This window comes from Pholcus phalangioides, unplaced genomic scaffold (genome assembly GCF_987345545.1).
Source record: "Pholcus phalangioides strain wild (caught in Gottingen) unplaced genomic scaffold, Ppha-v1.0 ptg000017l_1, whole genome shotgun sequence".
NCBI lineage: Eukaryota > Metazoa > Arthropoda > Arachnida > Araneae > Pholcidae > Pholcus > Pholcus phalangioides.
Genome location: NW_028301610.1, coordinates 58,270,137 through 58,290,361, shown reverse-complemented (window position 1 = coordinate 58,290,361; position 20,225 = coordinate 58,270,137). Strand labels below are relative to the sequence as shown.

General features: G+C 35.9%; 1 protein-coding gene and 1 long non-coding RNA gene across 3 annotated transcripts; one reads left to right on the top strand and one right to left on the bottom strand.

The window, feature by feature from the left end:
- Window positions 1-651: 651 nt before the first annotated feature.
- On the bottom strand, window positions 652-5,197 carry LOC149074170 (uncharacterized). 2 transcript variants are annotated; one of them, XR_016194438.1, is made up of 4 exons: window positions 4,108-5,197; window positions 3,120-3,318; window positions 2,651-2,902; window positions 652-1,339 (listed from the first exon to the last, which is right to left on the bottom strand). It is a non-coding gene; the product is annotated as an uncharacterized LOC149074170 (long non-coding RNA). The 2 variants fall into 2 exon arrangements; XR_016194437.1 differs by having other exon boundaries at window positions 3,120-5,197.
- A 10,260-nt stretch (window positions 5,198-15,457) lies between these two features.
- LOC149074169 (protein GVQW3-like) lies at window positions 15,458-15,811 on the top strand. Its single transcript, XM_089247344.1, has one exon. The coding sequence runs from the start codon at window positions 15,458-15,460 to the stop codon at window positions 15,809-15,811; it is 354 nt and encodes a 117-aa protein (XP_089103470.1).
- Window positions 15,812-20,225: the final 4,414 nt, after the last annotated feature.

Below are 20,225 nucleotides of genomic sequence, written 5' to 3'. Positions count from 1 at the left end.
AAATATGCAAAAAAAAAGTCACGTTTTATATTTTTATTTCATCTATAAATTGCACGCATAAGTCCAAACATGCACAATTGTTTTTTCATTTTGGAAGAGGGACAATATATGTTTCTTTCAAGATACTTAATAAGTGTATAAAACGATCTCTCCCCCCCCCCCACTTCAAATCATGAAGCTACAAGAGAAAAAAAACAAATTTTTTATAGTTAGCTTTCCTAAAACATCGTAAACAGTTTGTCCATTTTAATGATCATACCTCCCCATCCGCCCCATCGAGGAGAAATAACGTAAAGGGCGAAAACCCATTCACGCGCTCTTCCGAATAGGTGCTCAGAGTATACCACGTGACTTATACAAAAGATAATTTCGGAATTAATTGAAAAATATTTTGGATTTAATGAAAATTCAGAATGTCTGAAAGAAATAATTTTTAAGTTTACTGGTTTTTAAAATAATTTTTCAGAAGTTAAAATCATATCCTAATTTACAATAATGTTTTTGTCCCATAAATATTTTTTCCTTTTCTTATTAAATAGGAGATTTCCCCCCAATCACAATGTTAAATTATTTTAAGTGGATACTATTAATTAGTTTGTACTGGTTAAAAAGTTGAATGGGAAGTTAAATTAAAACCTTTACAAAGATTAAGTTACATTAAGTAAACTTTGAATACTTATGAAACATAAAACCTCAAGAGTGATATAATAAAGCAAACACAGTGAAGAACACTTTATTAGATATTGTGTGCGTGTGGCACCAACTTTTAAATTTCACAAATATAATCATTCGTTCAAAATTCAACTCAAAAATTTTCAGAAGTCAAACAAACATCAAATTGTTTATTCAATAGTTTTGATGATACATGATGCAAATAACTGATGTATAAACACGTTTCTGCAAATAAACATGATGTATAAACACTATGCTGGAAACACGATGGGAATAAATATGATGCTGGAAACACGATGGGAATAAATATGATGTATGAAACAATGCTGCGAATAAATAAATGCTTGAAATATTGTTTCATGTTCCATATTATGGCTCCATATTTTTTGGTTGTTGCAAAATTACAGCTGGTGCCATCAATAGTCATAGAGACCACTTCCACACCAGTCTCTTGAACAGATTTCAAACATTCATTCATCAGGTTGGCCATCTGATACCACTTTTGCATTGCCGATGGGTATGACAAGCATTTTTTGAATGTCTTCCTCATGAAGTTATAAGCCTTGCTTGAATAAAACTAACGTTAAGGCAAAGGCTCCAAATTCTTGTGGATGTTTTTCCATTTTTGAGCTTTCGTAAGTTCTGCTGCTGGACCAGGCAATGAAAACTATAAGAAAGGTGAAAACGACTATCAGTACAAGTACCTAATAAAGGAGCGGTTTATTTTCAACATTTCAGGAATTGGGGGGCCATTCAAGTATTACATAATCAGATTTTCAGCCATTTTTGACCCCCCCCCCCCCTGTGAGCAAAAGTCAGCAAAACACTGACCCACCCCCTGTCAGCAAAATTTTCGTCAGCAGCTTAGAATATTTCATATCTTCAAAAAGAGGTGGTTGATGACATAAGCAACCTTCAAACTTCCCTCCCCCCATTGTCATCAAAAGTCAGCAAATCCGAAACCCCCTTGATGCTGACGTAATACTTGAATGACTCCTTGGTTCTGAAAATGTTTATATGGTACTGAACTATGTGTATACAACATATACAGTTGTATACAATCAAATAGCAAAATGCCACACGTCAATTTTCCAAAAAAATTGATTTTTTCGCATTCTGGAGTCTCGCTCAACAAAATTTTGTCTATCTTTCGGTTTATGAGGAACCAACGAAGGCAAATTGCAATAAGTCAAAAAGCCACAGTATCACATTTTTACAAAATATTGTTGACAAATTTGCCCTCATGAAATTTTGAAAAAGTGACATTTTGCCATCAGAGCACAGAAATGAGAATATTGAAAAAAAATTTAACGTGGACATACATAAAATATAAATGATAAACAAAAAAACTAATTGCACACATACCTTCAATACTTGTATAAATTTCTATAGTGATTTCAGCAATTTTTAATTATCTCTTTTCATTCATATTTGCAGTCTTGCACAAATAATTACCATGTTTTACAAAGTCGGTAAAAATAATAGCCTATTCAGGAAAAAAAATTTAACGTCAAACTTTTGAGATATGGATTTCTTTCCATTTCATTACGCCCCAATAATTTTTTTTTTTTTTTTTCAAATCTAAAATTTTACTTCTTTGATATTTTCAAGAAAAGTCTACACACAATCAAGATGTGTTCTGGCATTTGTGCATTACTCACAACTGAGCTAAAAAACTACTGACATGACCATACATGCAACAAGAGATTTGCAAGCACTGTTGACCAAGTTGATTGTCATTGGTTAGTTTATTTACAAAACTAGAGAAGGGAAGTAGGAAATTTAAAAAAATGTCTTAAATATATGTCGTACCTAAATTCTTCACTCTGATAATGAATTTAATTCATTTCAAACCAAAAAATTCGGCTTAAAGGAAGAAAAGTTCAACTCAAGCAGATATTTGAGTCATCAGAGTTCAACTGATAAAAAATTGACTGTAGATCTATGTAGAATAACCTCATGAAAAATGCAACCATACCTCTAACATATTACAAGCAGCATCAGAGATTGAAGACTTTTTCCTCATGATTTCCAGCATTTTTTGAAGAGAACTGACTTTTACCTCGATTGACTTTCTTCTTTTTTTTTTCTGCCCAATATTGTAATTTAGCTATTATTAGCTTATCCTGTGGTTAGCTATTTTCAAAGCTTCAGTATAGCTTATGGGTAGGGGACTTCATACCATCAGAACCAAAATCTCCAAGGTAGTATTTCTTTTTGTTTTTGGCAACTGCAAAATATGTTAACAGTAAAATTAGTGACAAGCATCAGTTTCACGTCAATCAACACGAAAACATAAAACAAAGTTTTGTGTTACGAGAAACATGTCCACAAGTTTTCACATCTGCATTTTGAGATATTTTTCTTATGACAGACTAGAATCAAATTCATCTATGAAAAAATAGTTTAAGCTGGATTATAACAGAAAACTAAATGTGTTTTGTTACCTGCATTACTTAGGCACATTGAATTTTCATCACTTTTCCGCTTCTTTTGTGACTTTCCAACAAGCTTTTTTTAGCCATGAACTTCTCCCGATCAAAACCGTCTTCTGTAAAATGTTTGGAGCAAATTTTGGAGTAATCAGAGGCTTCTCTTCAAAGATTGATTTCCCAAAGCTGCCTTTTTCCATGATCTTTAGGAAAACTGAAAAATAAAGAATATTTGTGTCAGTTCAAGGCAAAAAAACGAGACTATTGGAATACAAATCCAAATAACATGTTAAAATTGTTATAATTATTAACAAATTATGTTTTATGAGCAATATTTTTTTTTTGTCCTCCAGCTACTACTTTGAAAATGGCTTTACTGTGGCCTCTGAATCTATTTTTTTATTTATTTAACTTTTTATTTATTTATTTTCACTTACTGTTACTTTTTAAATTTTTGTGAAAGCTGGGGGTGGGGAAATCGTCCTCTCCAAGAAATTATCATTTTAGGGAAATAGAAAAGTATGATGGTCATACTATTTTAAAAAAAAGGTACAAAGAAATTAACTTTGATTTTTCAAAAATCAAAATTCATATAATTTTTTCCATTTTTTTGAAACTGCTCAGGTACGTTAAGTAACCAGTAATCATATGCAAAATTTGTGAAATTGGGTTAAAAATCTGAAGATCTGTCAAAAATGGGTTGAGAAAACGCATCCGAGCTGCAGTAGTTGGCGAAAAATTTGGTCGCCAAGAAAAACATCAACATACTTGTGGAACATAGTGACAAATAGATCAAAATTTAACTAAATTTTTATTCAAGAGTGGAGAAATATTTATAAACATTTAGTTGTTAAACTTAATTTCAATATTTATCTAAAAATTAGCAAGAATGTGCACCTTATTTAACGAAAAAACTCACGTTTTAATGAATGCACTTTTGCATAGCAAACTTTAATGACTAATATATATTTGAAAACATAAAATAAAGAACGATTTTACGTACCTGTGAAACGTTATTCGTCCCCCTTCCACACTCTTCTCACTACAAGCGTAAGCACAGCACATTAGCACCATTATTAACAAAAAATAACACGCGAGAGAAGACGACACTTCCAAGAGTCTAGGGTAAACACATAGAAAATGGCCGCGGGAGGGGGGAAGATTGTTTATAAGTCACTTGACCTTTACTGTCTGCACCCGAAAAATAGGGTTTCCCTCACTCTACTTTATTTCTCCTCTAAGATCCGCCCCCGTAAAGTCTGGGACCCCTCAAGGATCGATTTTCTCCCCTGTTCTTAATTTATATTAATGACTTCCCAGAATATCTAAACTGCACTAGATTATTTGCTGATTGCGTAATTTATCGTATCATTCACCATGAATCTGATCAAGAACTTCAACATAACCTGGCTCCCATCGCAGACTGGTGTTCTTTATAGCAAATGTTTAATCGTCTCAAAAAACGGTTCACGTGAATGTTACCTGTAAATTATTTCTTGGATACTCGTACTCCATCAATAATTTAACGTTATCCCAAGTTTTCCAAACTAATTACCTCGGTGCAAAGCCGCAACTGGTGGGAGCAGGCGGGTCTTGTGCCCTGGGAGCTGGTCGAAAGGGATCGCCAAAATGCGTTCTTGCCAAGGCTGAATAAGTATCTAGTTGCGGCCCTGCCGCAATTGCCTGTATTATTCTCTTATATCAATGCACTTTCCATGTTAATATATTCCATCGATAATAGTAAATCCTTTATAATGATACGTTTCTCTAGACTCTCAAGCAGGAGTTTCACTGTATATACAATGGGATGGAGCGAAAAACACTTTTTCTTGAAATTCATATTGTCTGTGTCATCACATGGTTTCAAACTAGCTAGAACAAATTGCCTCTAAATTTCAGCCACAAATATTTCCATCTCTTGAGGTTTCAAACCCCAAGTGAATATTTATTAAAGGGGTCTCTTCCATCTTTTAACATGGCAAAGAATTATGCTCTAGTCAAAATATCATTAAAAATATTGTTTAACAATTGATTTATTTGAAATTTGATGCACATATTTTTCATTGTACATGCCAATCTATGCCAGTGCAAAATTTTACGTCTCTAACACTAAATTTTTTGCAAATTTTCAAAAAAAAAAAGAATTTTTAACATATTGTGCATATCATCAATGTAACTGAATAAAATTTGATTCGATATAAAGAAAATTGTTAAGTTTATGAAAAGATGAAGTTTGAGATGGTCATTGACTCAATTTTATTTAAAATTAAAAAATTATTATAACCTAAGTATTTATGAATGGATCTCAAATATTTTATGAACTGAAAAAATATATAGGTTCCTTTATTTTGAATTAATTTTTATTTAATTATATTGATGTCAGTGGACTAGAGCTGTAGAAGAGCATATTGTTCTATTGTCAGAACCTGGTTCTGTTTATATAGGGCATGCAACTTCAGATCCTGTGAATCTAGTGCATATATTATACGAACCATCAACTTCAATACACAGAAAGGGATTACGCTTTCAAAACTGATTGCGGTTGGATATGATGAAGCGAATGTCAACATTGAGAAGAAAAATATCTTAGTTAGACCCGTTGAAATCTTTGTTTGCATTGGTGTATACTTATTACATACCAATGAACTACAGTTCATTATCTTTTACAGAAGATTAATGGAAAGACATCTGGGCCAAAACAGTTTCCTGGAAAAATAAGAAAATTCCTGGAAATGTCAAAACTCTTTTGTCTATTCCAGTTGCTCTGCCTGATATCGACGAAAAGACCTCAGTATAGACCAAAAAAATACTCCTTTGATTTTTCTAGGGCAGTATCCTCGGGGAAGGCAGTTCTGAGACATACTGGCTGAGGATTTTTCCATCTCCAGATTTGACAAACAAAAGCCGCAGAAAGATTGTCAAGGCCCTGACAAAGTTGTTCAGGGATTCTTTGTTAAAGTGCTCTGAGGAGCACTGACTAGAATAAGGGGTACCGCAGGTGGAAGAAGTTTGAGAACTCCTGCACTAGAGGTTGGTTTTTCACCATGTTAAAAGGTAGGAGAGAGATCTATTAATAAAGATTCACTTGAGGTGTAAAACCTCAATATGACACTATTTTGGGCTGAAACTTGGAGACAATTTGTTCTACCCAATTTGGAACCATATAATGACTGGCAATATGGAATGTTTTCATGAAAATGTTTTTTGCTAAACCCTAATACAGGGTGCATAGCTAACTCCTCACCTAACACTGCAAATTACTGGCAAACTGTTGATCCTAGAGGCATACTTCCAATTAGACAGTATCCAAATAATGTGTAGACGTCAGATACGCCATTCATATTGCAAGGAAATGTGTAGTTATCAAAATAAAGAAAAATGACTTTTTATACGGACATCCTGTCTTCAAAAACACCATTAAAGTTTTTACTGTCTCTCCTGAGGACAAAAAAATTCCACATTTCTAAGTGCGATATTGGCCGTAAAATTTCAATTCAAAAATCGGACAAGAGTTGAGAGCAAACAGCATAAATTAATGAATGCTTCTTTTCCCCGTTTATGCTGTTCTTTCCAAACTTTTCTTCATTTTAAAATTAAAGTATATCAGCAAAAATTGCACTTAGAAACATGGATTATATTTTTTTTGTACTCAGGAGATACAGCACAACAACTTTCTGATTAGGTTTTTGAGGAGAGGGTGTCCGTACAAAAAATATTTTTTTATATCGCTTTTGATAAGTATACAACCCCTTGCAATATGGATGACATATCTGAGGTCTACCCATTATTTGGACACTCTAATTGGAAATATACCTCTAGGATCAATGGTTTGCAATTAATTTGCAGTGAGAGTAGTTAGTTATGTGAACCCTGTATAACTGAGATTTTTAACATTTTTTTAAAAACAAGATCTCAAGAACTTGATATTGTCAATAAGTGTGTATAAGAGTGAAATGAGAACTATAACCATTACTAAAATTATTTAATATTCCTTCCAATTTGGCATTAAAAATTATTGAATTGAAAAAAATGACTAACTTTTCATCCCTGAATTCAGAGAATGAATACTGGCCTTGTCTTCAACAATTTTTCCTTGAATTCCCAAGTACTTTTCTATGATGAAAAACTGAAACAATATTTGCATTGTATTTACAAAATTGTTGAACTGTGAAAAACAATACTTTCATTTTATTGGGAAAAAAACAAAATATTTGGTAATACAGTAGACTCTAAAACATCCAGCCATGTGCTAGTCTGGCCAGTTCAGTGGTTCAATATGTTTAGGTGGATTTTCTTGGCACATAGAAGAAGATGTCACTGCATGTCTTTGGTGCATGGTTATTAGAGTGTCTAATAACCAGTATTTTGCACCACCTAAGGTTTTGATGAAGTTGTTGATATTGTGTGTAAGACACAAAAGTGTAATGTAGCAAATCTCTTAACAGGAACAATACATCCAAGTGAATTTTATCAATAAATTAATCAATAACATTTTTTTGCAATGAATGAGCACATAAAAGCAATTTTTCATATTTCATGCATTTGGATTTATTTTTTGAATTTCGTGCCTTATTTTGTAACAAATTTACAACATAAAAAAATATTAAAATCGAACCTTTCAACACACATTGATGATGGGAATCAACTTTTCAAACCCACTGATGACAGAGGGTTGGGGAAAATATTTACTTGTTTTCCTTTCTAAAAAAATCTAAAATAGCCAAAAATCACAACTCTATATTAACATGGAGAAAAGAAATACCTTAAATATATTTCTAGGAAAAATATATGTAGCAAAATATATTTCAGATATTTCTTTCCTCAAATTTGTAATATTCTGTAAAATTTAGTAATTAGTAAGTATTTCTGTAAAATATACATCCATATTTTTATGGGCATCTTTTTATCAGCCACCTTGTTGGGCATTTTGTCTGTTGTGGCGTTGTATTTGTATTAGAGAAATTATTTTTAAAAACTAGATGCAAATATATTTAATGACAAATAATAAATTTATAAATTCAATTATTAAATTAAATCTAGTTTTTTTTTATTTGTTAAAATAAATACCACATCAGTCAACCAGCTCAAGTAATAGGCGTCAATGAATAAATAGTCCTGAAAAAGTCAAAAACGCCCTGTTGCCGCTGTGGTGGTCGAGTGGTTACAGTGACGGACTCGCGATGCAAGGATCCGGGTTCGAACCCCACAGTGGTGGCGGCTGAAGTTGGTTTTCTGTGGTTCCCAACTTCAAGGCGCAAACGTGAGCCGATCTCCCCGTTAAAAAGTCTCGCCACAGAGAGCAACAGTCCTACAACGATAAATCATTCAATCATAACACTTCACTCATAGTTAGAAAACTGGTGGCAGATGGCAGCACTACACATAAGCATTACAGAGAAACAAAAAAAAACTTCACGTCAGGTTTCACTACACGTACACGCCCATTCCCACACGTACCGATTCATTGGGGGTTCCGCGGGGGGGGGGGTGCATGTGTGGTGTAGCAGTAGTAGGTAGGGTCTCCAAAAAATGGCTCGGGGATCCATGATGTTCTTAAGTCAGCCACCTCGTTGGGCAATTTGCCTGTTGTGGCGTTGTATTTGTATAATTTGGCAATATTATTTTGGAGACATTTTTACAGGGTTGTAGTAATTACAGGTTTTCTTATGAGAGATTAGTCCATAACTTTCAACTCTTTGCTTGAATGGCAGAGTTTGGTACGGCCACTGAAAATTAGATATATATGGTAAAACAGTTTAATTGATTACTGCCATTTAGTAGCATAGGGTTTAAACACTGTTAAGAAGTTTAATTTCTTTTTTGCTGTCACTAGCGGGACAAAAATTTGTATGTAAAAAAATGATGACAGTTAATCATAGGTTTGAAATGCATACTTTTACTATACAATGGGAGAAAATATTATTTGGCCATAAAAGAGGGGTGATCGCATCAAAGCAGTATCCATTAAGAGGGGTTTTACTGTATTAATAGTGCTTTTGTGTCAATTTTAAAAGGATTTCAAATTTATTTTCAGTGTAGCAATTGAATGTTTAGAACATGAATGTGCAGGTAAGCCAAACTTCCATTTTATTAAAGGTTACGGTGGAGCTTAAATGTGGCAATTTGAGATCCCACAAATACAGAAAAATTATGCTACACCCCTTTATGCAGGCTTTTAGCAACAAATTTGGGAGATGTGCAGTTAAACTAGAAAGATAAATCTGAAAAATTGGTATTGTTAATACATAGGAAAAAAAGGGAAAAAATATTTCTGAAGAGCTGATTTTCATTCTTTCACCCTTCTTCCAGCCATCCTTTTCCTATTGCACGAATAGGTTTCATTGAAAATGCCAGACGCTTTTCAAAAAAGTCGGGAAGACAGAAATTATGTGTAAATACAGGACATGTGGTTACCCAAAGCTTAATGGATGCCGGACAAACCAGTTCAGAGAAAATTCGGTTAAACCAGGGGTTCTCAACTTGTGTACCATGGAGCCCTTAGGGATCCATGACCACTAGGACAATAAGATGAATGAGAATTTCAACTGCAAGCTTGACAAGCAATCTTTTTGTACAATCATGTTTGAGCATCTGTATGAGAATTTTTCGTAAGCGTTTCGATTGTATAAGTAGCTTGAAGATATTATGAATTTTTATCATGCACAAGAATTTTGCATAAGCAGTGTATGTGCTAGAAAATTTAACAACAGTAGTTCAGTACCTTGTGAGTAAGCAAACAAAGCAGTAGATGACAGGCACAGACAGGAAGTAAACATTGGGGAGCGGCGGCGGCTGAAAGTTGCTGGTTGTCTTGCATATACAGGATTCAAGTGCATATGCGAGAGAGGGTGCGTTGCATTGTTTTTCAGAAATTATTGGGGTTGTGCCTCACAACAAAACTATAGAGATGCGGTGGATATCTTATCTGAGAGAAACTAAGAATAAATGTGATACTATGTATATTCATAATAAAACTACACCGAAATCTTGATATCCTGGGGATAAAGAAAAAATATTGTAGTAGAGGTATTATCATTGAATCAAGAGACTTTGACATTGAATACCGTCCATCAGGGCCGTAACTGAATTCTTGATCAGTTGAGGTAAGCACATTCTTTGGCACCCCTTATAATTTTGAAAAAAATGTTATAAAAGTTTAATTTTTGCACCCCTCTGGTCTGGGGCAAGAGACCTGCTTGTCCCCTCCCCCAGTTGCGGCCCTGCAGACCATGGGCTCACCATTGGCATACGCAAAGGAGGTTTTGGAGTTCTAACACCCTCAGATTCAAGATTATAGTGTTATTTTGCAGAAAAAAACTTAACCCTCCCCATAAAATCCTGAGTACGCATATGGTGATCACAAGTTTCTATGGGAAAACCATATCGATTAACAAATTCATTTTCTTAACCGGCCCATGAGGAAGTGTTACTGTATCCCTTAAAATATATACACATCACATTATAGTTATATCAAGAAGCAACATTATCCTCACATGTGATCAAATTTATGCCATTGTCATCTTTTCTACATCTGCATTATTAATACCAACAGAAAACCTGCATTTATGTATTTATTCACTGCAAAAAATTGTAATTGATTAGTTTATTTATAAAACTAACTTAGATGCATTGCCCTTTTGAGAAGTTAACCGCATTAAACTTTTGTGTCTTACACAGAAAGTAGCAATACCAATAACTTCCTTGGTGATCTTTTAGTGCAAAATATCGATGTTATATTAGACATCTTCTGAAGAACGAAAACAAGTGACAATGTTCAAATTAAATCAAAATGATTGAAAAATATAAATTATTTTTTGTAGAAATTTCAGAAATCTCCTAAAAATATCGTTATAGAGGGGTTTATCATAGTAGAGGATATCGTTGTATCAAGAGTTTAACTAAGCAATTCCAAACAAGATTTGAAAAAAAAAAAATAGATATATTTATTATTGATTGTTGTTGTAGCAAGGTTTTATTATATATACAAACTCTGTTGCGTAAGCAGGATTTTTTCATCAGGAAGAGGGGCATTCAACAGTTTTCCCCTTTCGAAAGAGATAAAGAGAGAATAATTGAGACCAAATGTAAACGTCGTATAAATGAGAAAGTATTATAAATTAGTCGTATAAGCGGGGTTCCCCTGTAAATAAGAATGTATATATCCCCTGCGCTTTGTTTTATTTCCAGAAATCTCTGGAAATATGATTTCCCATTCCTGATGGCTCCAAAATGTCAAGAATTTGGGAACCCTAATGACAAGAATTTTTTTCTAGCTAATGTGCTGTCCTTTTATATTTCAGTCATTTTCAATTTATATTATTACCAGCATCATAGGTCTTGTTATTGTGAATTTTTCAATTATTTCATGCATGAAAATTCTTCAATCAGATGAAAAACATTTTGCTTTGTCATCAATAGATTACCTTAGTTTCTTACCAAAATGTGCCATTAAAATGGTTTCAAACAGTGATTGGAATAAAAAAATTTGGTTGGCATTGGGTTTACTGGAACTGTTTCCACGTGCAGATAAGAGGCAATGTGTTGGAAGGGGCAAGATATTGTTTAGGTCTATTAAATCATCCTGTATTTTACATGACTGATCAATTTTTCCCATATTTTTCTGGTCTTAGAATGGGGCCTGGATCTGTACCTAACAGGTACTCCTTATCCAAATGTAATGGTTCGGTGAAACCCATGGCCAATTTTCTGGGTCATGGTTCCAGAATCTCTCCTTGCAATGTTCTCCCTGCAGTTTTTGCATTCACCATGAAATTGCAAATAACCTTTGGTGGCCATCTTGAATTTTTACGATGTTGGTGTTTGGCGAGCAAAAAATTGTGTAGCCAAAGGGCCAAAACCTTGGCAAAATTATAAATTTCCAATTTGGCGCAACCTCGCATATGGAATCTTAGCCCCAATCTCACTAGGAGATAACCTCGCTTAAGTATTGTTAAGTATCGTCCCCTCAGTTGGAGATATGCATGAAAACTAACATGTGCAGCATTATTAAACTCCCTTTTCCCCCACACCTTCAAAACTTTAACAAGTCCTAAAAATTTCATCTTTTACTTCACATAAATTATTTCACTAAGCAGCTCAAAAGTCCCACTGTACCAATGAAATAGTAAAATAGTAGCTCTAATCAAGCACGCACACAGAAAATCAAAAAACAAAGCGGCACATTAGGTGACTTTCTGAGGGGCCCCAATGTCTATGGTAGCCAATGAAAACCTAAAAAAACCTTCAACTATGCCCCATCTTTCAACTTTCATCCAACACAAATTTAATGTTGTTAATATCAATATATGAGTATTTTATATATAGATACTGTTTTGTATCATTTAATAAAGGCAGAGGATACATATATGGAGCCCGGACGTTTATTTGTTGGCAGTGATGTCACATTCCTTACCAGATCTTTTAGAGGCACTTGACATGGGTCATTTATTCGACATACAGGCAGATTTGATTATGTCCAAGGCTTGCTGTAACTTTTGAAAATAAAACAAATAATTATCTCATCTACATAATAATTAGTGTGATGCAATTTCACTCTTATTTTGTCATGATGGCACACATGGGGGCAGTGTGTATGCTTCGCCCGCTGATCCACCCCCAAAATTTAAGTCACTAAAAATGAATCAATTGTCATGAATGCTTGCGCCACAGACCCCCACAATGGTTAATTTTCCATAAGCATAGTCAGTGCCAACACTGCAACTTTTTTTTAAACCAAAACTGGCAACCTCGATAGCCGAATCGATGTTTGCTAGGTTTGGCAACCTTTTATCAGCCAGAGATGCCAGTGTCCTCTAATTTACCTGGATCCCGGGACCCAGGTTATTCAAAAAATCTGGGTCCTTCTTGAGTGAAAGTGGGTACCTCTCAAAAAAAAATTATGCCCCCCATAATTCACTGGTTTTATTCTTATGAATTTTCTTCCAGCATGCCCCAGATCTTTGATCACTTGCTTATATTTATTCGTTGAGATTGAGCGGTGAGTCATGTTCTGGGTAGGAGAAGAAGGCATCTGTGAATCAAGTGTAATTCATTTCTAAAAACATGTTCTATCCAAAGGTTCGTTTACTTTTATTGTCGACTAATAGGGAAAGCTTGCAAAGAAGCTCATCAGCACTGAGAATTTAACATATAAAATTCCGCACATGTAATAAATCTAAAACAAACATACAATTGATCCCGCTCTTATAAAGTTTCTCCCATTTAGTACAACTTATTTTCGTGGTCCTAACAATAAGTAATTCTCATTAAGATTTCCCGTTTAAATTGATTTCCTGCTTACGTTTTTTTATGACAATTTTTGAAAAACGTTAAAGCAGGATCCACTTTAATTAACACAGTTGGAGGCACACATTTATATATTTAATAATAAATCAATCTATAAATTCCCTTCTGATTGATTTTACATTGCATTAAAAAAATCTTAGCACTTTCAATATGTTTTGGTCAAATTTATAAAACAAATTAGATTCTCTCTCTCTCTTCCCTCCCAGACACTTATCTTCTGATTCCCTATTCATACTTTGGTTTTCCTGGTGAAATTTTATTTTTCCTCCCTGATGGTCCACCACTCTGATCTGTCGCAATTTAACTGCCACATATTTTCACACCTGAATATGGGAGCTACGTCAGATTTGTGTTGGTGGAACTTAACAGTGTGCTTATGTGTGTGCCCAGCATTTGGCGTGTTTTGTGTTCAGTAGGTGGTGCCATCTATCTAGCGCCACAACTAGATATACTTTCTCAAATGGGACAAGCACACATTTTGGCACACACATGTAATGTAGAAAAAGCAGTTACAAAAGGTGAATTTGGTGCCCCCCCCCCTAGTCCAGAGCCCGGGACACTAGACTCCCCCCCCCCTAAAGTGATTTCCTGCTTACGTTTATTTATGACAAGTTTTGAAAAATGTTGTAAGCAGGATACACTTTAATTAACACAGTTGGAGGCACACAACCCCCCAGTTGTGTGCCTCCAACTGTAGCACACAACAGGGGGGGGGGGGGCTTCCTCCCTCCCTCCCAGTTGCGGCCCTGCTGAGTGCATTTGAAGTTTAATGTATACATATATTTCTGTCGTAGGTCTGATCACCGTGGCAACCAGAAGTTTTTCAAAGGAATAGCAAACTCAAAATTTGAAAACCTTAGAAAATCACATGTTTAGCCAATTACTATTGCGGGTTCCAAACCCGGATTTTCACCAAAAGCAAAATTCGATGGGAAGAGTTATAAGGGGTCCTCTTCCCTTCACCAAAGATCAAAAATATTTTTGTAGAGAATTAAAATATTGGAATAAAACAATTTCTTTTATACTATCTGTTAATTTAAAATTGTTTTCAAGTGTTAGTGACCCAAACTTTCTGTTAAGAATTAGATCCTTGTACCCCTTCAAAAGTCGATTCTGCGTACACACCCGTGATTTCTGCGATTTGAAACGGTATCTACCTCATAGCAGCTGGCTGACAAAACTGTGGATATTCAAGGTTGAGTTTAAAAAAATGTGCATTTGCAATATTGTAGGAACAAGGCGAATTTAAGCTGCATAGATGTTATCTTTGAATGCCGGCAGATAGCCGTGAAAGTGCTGTAATTTCAAGTATGTAACCGGAAGAGAGAAAATCTGCATATTTTGTTAATTCATTCTTTTGTGATATTTTTTTGAAGTTTGCTGTATATATTTCATTCCCACATATTAGATTTATTATGTTGGCAATAGACCTGCGTTGCACTCAGTTTGAAAAAAAAAAAATTATTTAATAACTTGTGTTTTTGTGTAATTGTATGTGTTTTTGTCAGCCATTTTGATTATTGGAGATTTCTCATTTTCCCAGGTTTTAACCCCCTGGTGACACCTAACCATTACATTTTGATTGGGAGTATCATCTGTTCTGGCAAATCAAACAAAATTTTTTATGCCAATCATGGTTTGAAAAAATTTTGGCAGCACATTTCGGGAAAGAAACTATCTGTTGCTGTTATCATACCGCCTTGTCAAATACTGAAGCATTCTTCATGAAGAATGTTCATTCATGAAAAAATTGAAAAATCCATGATTACGAGACCTACAGCCATAGGCGGAGATAGACTTGGAAGTCTGGGGGGGGGGGCACAATGATGATGTCAGTTCACATATACAAGGGGTGATCAAATGAAAAGGTACGAAACGACGTAAAAACGTAACAGTTAAATATTGCATATTCCGCCATGGGAGAACGTAGCGAGACATCTCGGGATGCGATTGGAGTCCCTGACTGGGATCAGAGCATGCGCAGGAGAGAGCAGAGGCTCTTATCAAAAGCGCCGTCCAAATGATGCGGCAGTCCGTATGAAGACAAGATGGCGTTCATGTTGCAAAATTCGACGATTGAGGAGCAGCGAGGTGTTATCCGATTTCTGACAGCGGAAGGTGAGAAACCGGCAGCTATTCATCGCCGGATGGTGACAGTTTACGGGGAGAAATGTGTCTCTGACAAGTCTGTCAGAAAATGGAGTGCCCGTTTTCGTGCAGGCCATGAGAGTGTGGGTGATGACCCGAGACCAGGCCAGGCAAACACTGTCATCACGAGCGATCTCATCGACAAGGTGGACGACCTAGTGAGAAGTGATCTGCGTGTCACATTGCGAATGTTGGCAGTGAAGGTGGATGTCAGCTATGGAACCGTGTGGACAATTGTTCACGACAGGTTGTGATATCAGAAGGTGTGTGCCGCTTGGGTTCCGAAGCAGCTCACCGACCAGCAAAAGGAACTGCGTATGGGGCTAGCACTGCAACATCTGTTTCGGTATCAGGAAGACCCCGCTTTCATGGAGCGGATCGTCACAGGTGATGAGACCTGGTGCCATCACTACGAGCCAGAGACAAAGTGGGACAGCATGCAGTGGAAGCATGCATCGTCATCTCCCCCTAAAAAGTTCAAAGCCGTGCCGTCAGCAGGCAAGGTGTTGCTCACCGTCTTTTTCGACGTTCAAGGTCCGCTACTTGTGGAATTCCTCAAGCACAGAAAAACCATTAACTCTGATGTGTACTGTGAGACACTGCGACGCCTATGCAGGTCCATCAAGAACAAAAGACCGGGGCTGCTCACGAAGGGTGTGGTTCTGCTCCATGATAACGCGCGTCCACACGTCTCCAAAGTCACACACATGGAACTGGCCAAGTTCAAGTGGGAGCCGTTGGACCATTCGCCCCACAGTCCGGACATGTCGCCCTGCGATTTCCATGTGTTTCGTCCACTGAAGAAACACCTAAAAGGGAAGCGCTTCAACTAGGACGACGTACTCAAGGACGCTGTGAAGGACTGGGTCTCGTCATGGCCACAGGAATTCTGGGAACAAGGAATCCTGCGGCTTGTTCATCAGTGGAATCGTTGTGCTCAGGCCTATGGTGTATATTTTGAATAAAGTCTACATTTGTACCCACCGTGTCGTTTCGTACCTTTTCATTTGATCACCCCTTATACATTAGATCAGTCAACTCTACTTTTGATGCTGGGGGGGGGGGGGGGTCCCCGTATCTTCGCCCATGCCTACAGCACTGGTATAATGAGCATTGGAAATTATACTAAAGTAAGGATAGGAGCACATTGGCTTGAAAAGCATTCTTGTTGCTGAAGAGAAATCTTTAAAAAGCCAAAGTGCCAAGGTAATCTATTAGCAACAAAACAAATCGCCACAACCTTGCCTACGGAAACTTAGCCACTTTTTTTGTCACCTAGTTTACAAGTATGCGAAAACAGTGATATGCAGCGGCATCAGAGCCAGGGGTGCTCAAGCATCCATGTTAATTTTAAGCATGGGTCCGAGCACCCACTGAATTGATTCAGAAATCAAAATTTTTAATACATAAAGATTAAAATGAGCAACTGCAAGTTCCCAATACTTCAGACGTCCCTGGTGATGTCATGAATATCATCTTCCCCAGTACTAAAACACAAATGTTCCTATTATCCTGCCTGCAACCTTAACATATAGCTGCAAATCAGGTCTGGTAATAAATTCGCCAAATAGCAGTATACTTCATATTGGGAATTTACCATGTCGAAGACCACTGCCATTACTGGATGTTTGCAGAGCTTAAACGTTTAAAACTCAGACTTCAAATTTTTAATTTATACCTAAAATTCTAATTAATAGCTTTTGAAAATCTTGTGCTTGGATTTACAGATATTTAGTCAAACACTATTTGGCAAAAGGGCGGATTACAGAATACTCATCCCATCCCGCTTGTATGGTATGACCAGCTACTTTTAACCCTCCCAATATTTTCATGTTAGCATCTCTGTATTGGTCGTATGTGAATATGGCCCGACTAAAATTCCCATCATCTGCCTCCTCATTTTACAACCGGGCTTGGCACCGGCTTTGGCTGAGTTCCGATGGTTTGCCTGACTCACTAGAGCTTAACAGGTTTTGAAAGAGTAAGAAGATGGTGTTATATAACTATTTGGTTATCTAACAACATCTTCTTACAAGGGGCAAAATTGTTGTTGTTAAATATGAATTCGATTATTTAACAGCAGCAATTTTAAAGAGCCACGTATTAGGAAATTGGCGCCTCCTCGCCTTATGGGCGAAATGAAGAAAGAATGGAAATTGTTGACGATAGTAGATAGCAAATAATTCACTATCGTTAACAATTTCCATTCGTAGATGATGGCGAATGAAGAAAGACTGGAAATTGTTGACGATAGTAGATAGCAATTAATTCACTATTGTCAACAATTTAAATTTGTGGACGACAATCCCGTGGAGTTTCTTGTGCCAAGTAAACATATATGTTTGCTTAAGACGTGTCCAGTAAACATGTATGTTTACTTCAGGTAAACATATATTTTTACTTGACCGGATATGTTTACTTGTCACAAGAACACCGGATGAAATGTTCATGCTCTTGAAAGTCCTTGGAAAGAAAAAAGTTCGAGTTGTTCTAAGTTCTCTTGAATAAAAAACTGTATAAAAAGAAATTACATAAATGTTTAATTAATAGGGTATATAAACAGAGGGATAACGCGTAAAGTCGGTCGCACTTAGTTCGAGCCACGTTAGGCTTAACATCGAGTTCTTGAAACTGTCGCTACTCTCCATTGAAGAAGCTGCGTTGATTGAAGTCTTGAAAAAAAGTGTTCGTGGAGCCGCGACATAACTTGGATGATCACTGTTCTTTAAAATGCTTGATAAATTAAAAAATAAAAAAACGCGTAAATTTTTCGCGACCGCACACAAGAACAACAAGTCCGCCATTGCGGGAACGAGATTACGAGAATTAAAATTCAACGATACTAACGGATCGCAAACAAGTTCAAACAGACCCGTTCACTCAAGAATAAAATATAAAGAACGGATCTTAATGATGAGTCGGTTCTTAAAATTTCAGACAATAGCTTAGTGGTCTATGAGTAGGCTAACCATATTTGTTCGAGAGAAATACGGAACATTGGCATTCCAAATACGGGAAAATACGGGACATCGGCACGATTGTTGATTGACGCCAACATACTTGGCGACGTTTAATGATAGATATGCTTAATTTTACAGGTGTTTTATAACCGCAATTAGTACAGTGGTTAGAGCGTAAGGCCCGCGTTACACTATAAAAGTTTGATAAATTTTCTTTTATAAAACTTGGCAAAGATCTTTTATAAATTTTGCATTCAATTTTTTTTTAATTATTTATTTTATAAAGGAAATGGACCACATTACACTATATAAAAGATTTATATGCAATTGTTTTTGCAAACGTTTTCGTCCGTTTGTCAGTCTTCGTTAGACTGGTATTACACTATAAAACTTTGATAAAAATTCTTTCATAAAACTTGAAAAATGTAACCAATAAACACATCTGTTAAATTCGAGCGAACTTAACTGATCCGCCTATTGGTTGCATTTTTGAAGTTTTATAAACGAACTTTTATCAAACTTTTATAGTGTAATCCCGGCCTTTGTCTTGTGCTGTTGCTGGTAGTAGTTATGGATGAAGAAATTTTTTTACCATTTGCTATAGGAAATTTATCATTTGAAACCTCTGTAATGGCCTCGGTTTTAAAAAACATGAAACTTATGTGGATGATTGTATTGGATGGAGTAATTTGCGGAAGAAGCTAATTATTTTGATGCATTACATCTATCTGTGAACGCAACTTAATGAATAATGAATATGTCAGTTTATGAAGAAGTTGAGGAATACAACGCTCAGAGTAAAAGTTTAGCGACTAAATTGCCCGTGTTTCATTATATTAATATTGCGTCTTATATGTAACGGCAAAATCCCAAAGACTCTGGTTTTACCAAAGCAAGTTGGTGAAAGTCCAAAAAAACGCTTGTAAACGTTTTCATTTCGGATTTTTACCAAGTCAAAGTCCGTTTTAAATGAATCAGTTAATCATCACGAACTTATTAGTTCCTGATGATGATTAGTTTATGAATAACAATTCATTAATTATAAACAAATAATGAATTAACAAACGAAATAACCACCATGATGAGTTTTGGATGCTATTTAAGTAATTGATGCTCATAATTAATTTACTCCTACCAGTTAAAGCCCGTTTTAATTAATTTAACATCATTAATTCAACCATCTTGATTAATTAATAATTGTTTAATAATTATAATTACTAGTGTGAATGATACTTATTGATGAATTAATAGTAATAAGTATTTAAGTAAAACTTATTTCGTCATGAGATGGCGCGTGGGGGTGCCGAGCATGGGGGAGATACGGGGGGGCATGGGGGCATTGCCCCCCAGCATCAAAGATGAAGTCGACTGATCTAACCCATATATGTATAGATGAATTGACACATCATCATCATCGTGCCCCCCAGACTTCCAAGTCTATCTCCGCCTATGATGCCGAGTGTGCTTTGCCCACATCCGCCTCTCCACGCATTGAGCGCATGATGACCCCACACCCCTCTGGAAATGTCGGGACCCTAACTAATGGCCTTGAATACAAGTGAACCTAAACCTGGATGAAATGAGTAATTTTGTGGGAAGCGAAATAATCTAGTTGATCTATAGCAAAAGAAATGAAATTTCAAATTTATGGATTCATTATTTTTTATTTCGTGAAGGGTTCATTTTTCGGATACGAAATTTTGTGAAG

Coding starts and splice junctions, on each gene's coding strand:
- LOC149074169 (XM_089247344.1), top strand. CDS start 15,458: ATGGCGTTCATGTTGCAAAATTCGACGATTGAGGAGCAGCGAGGTGTT.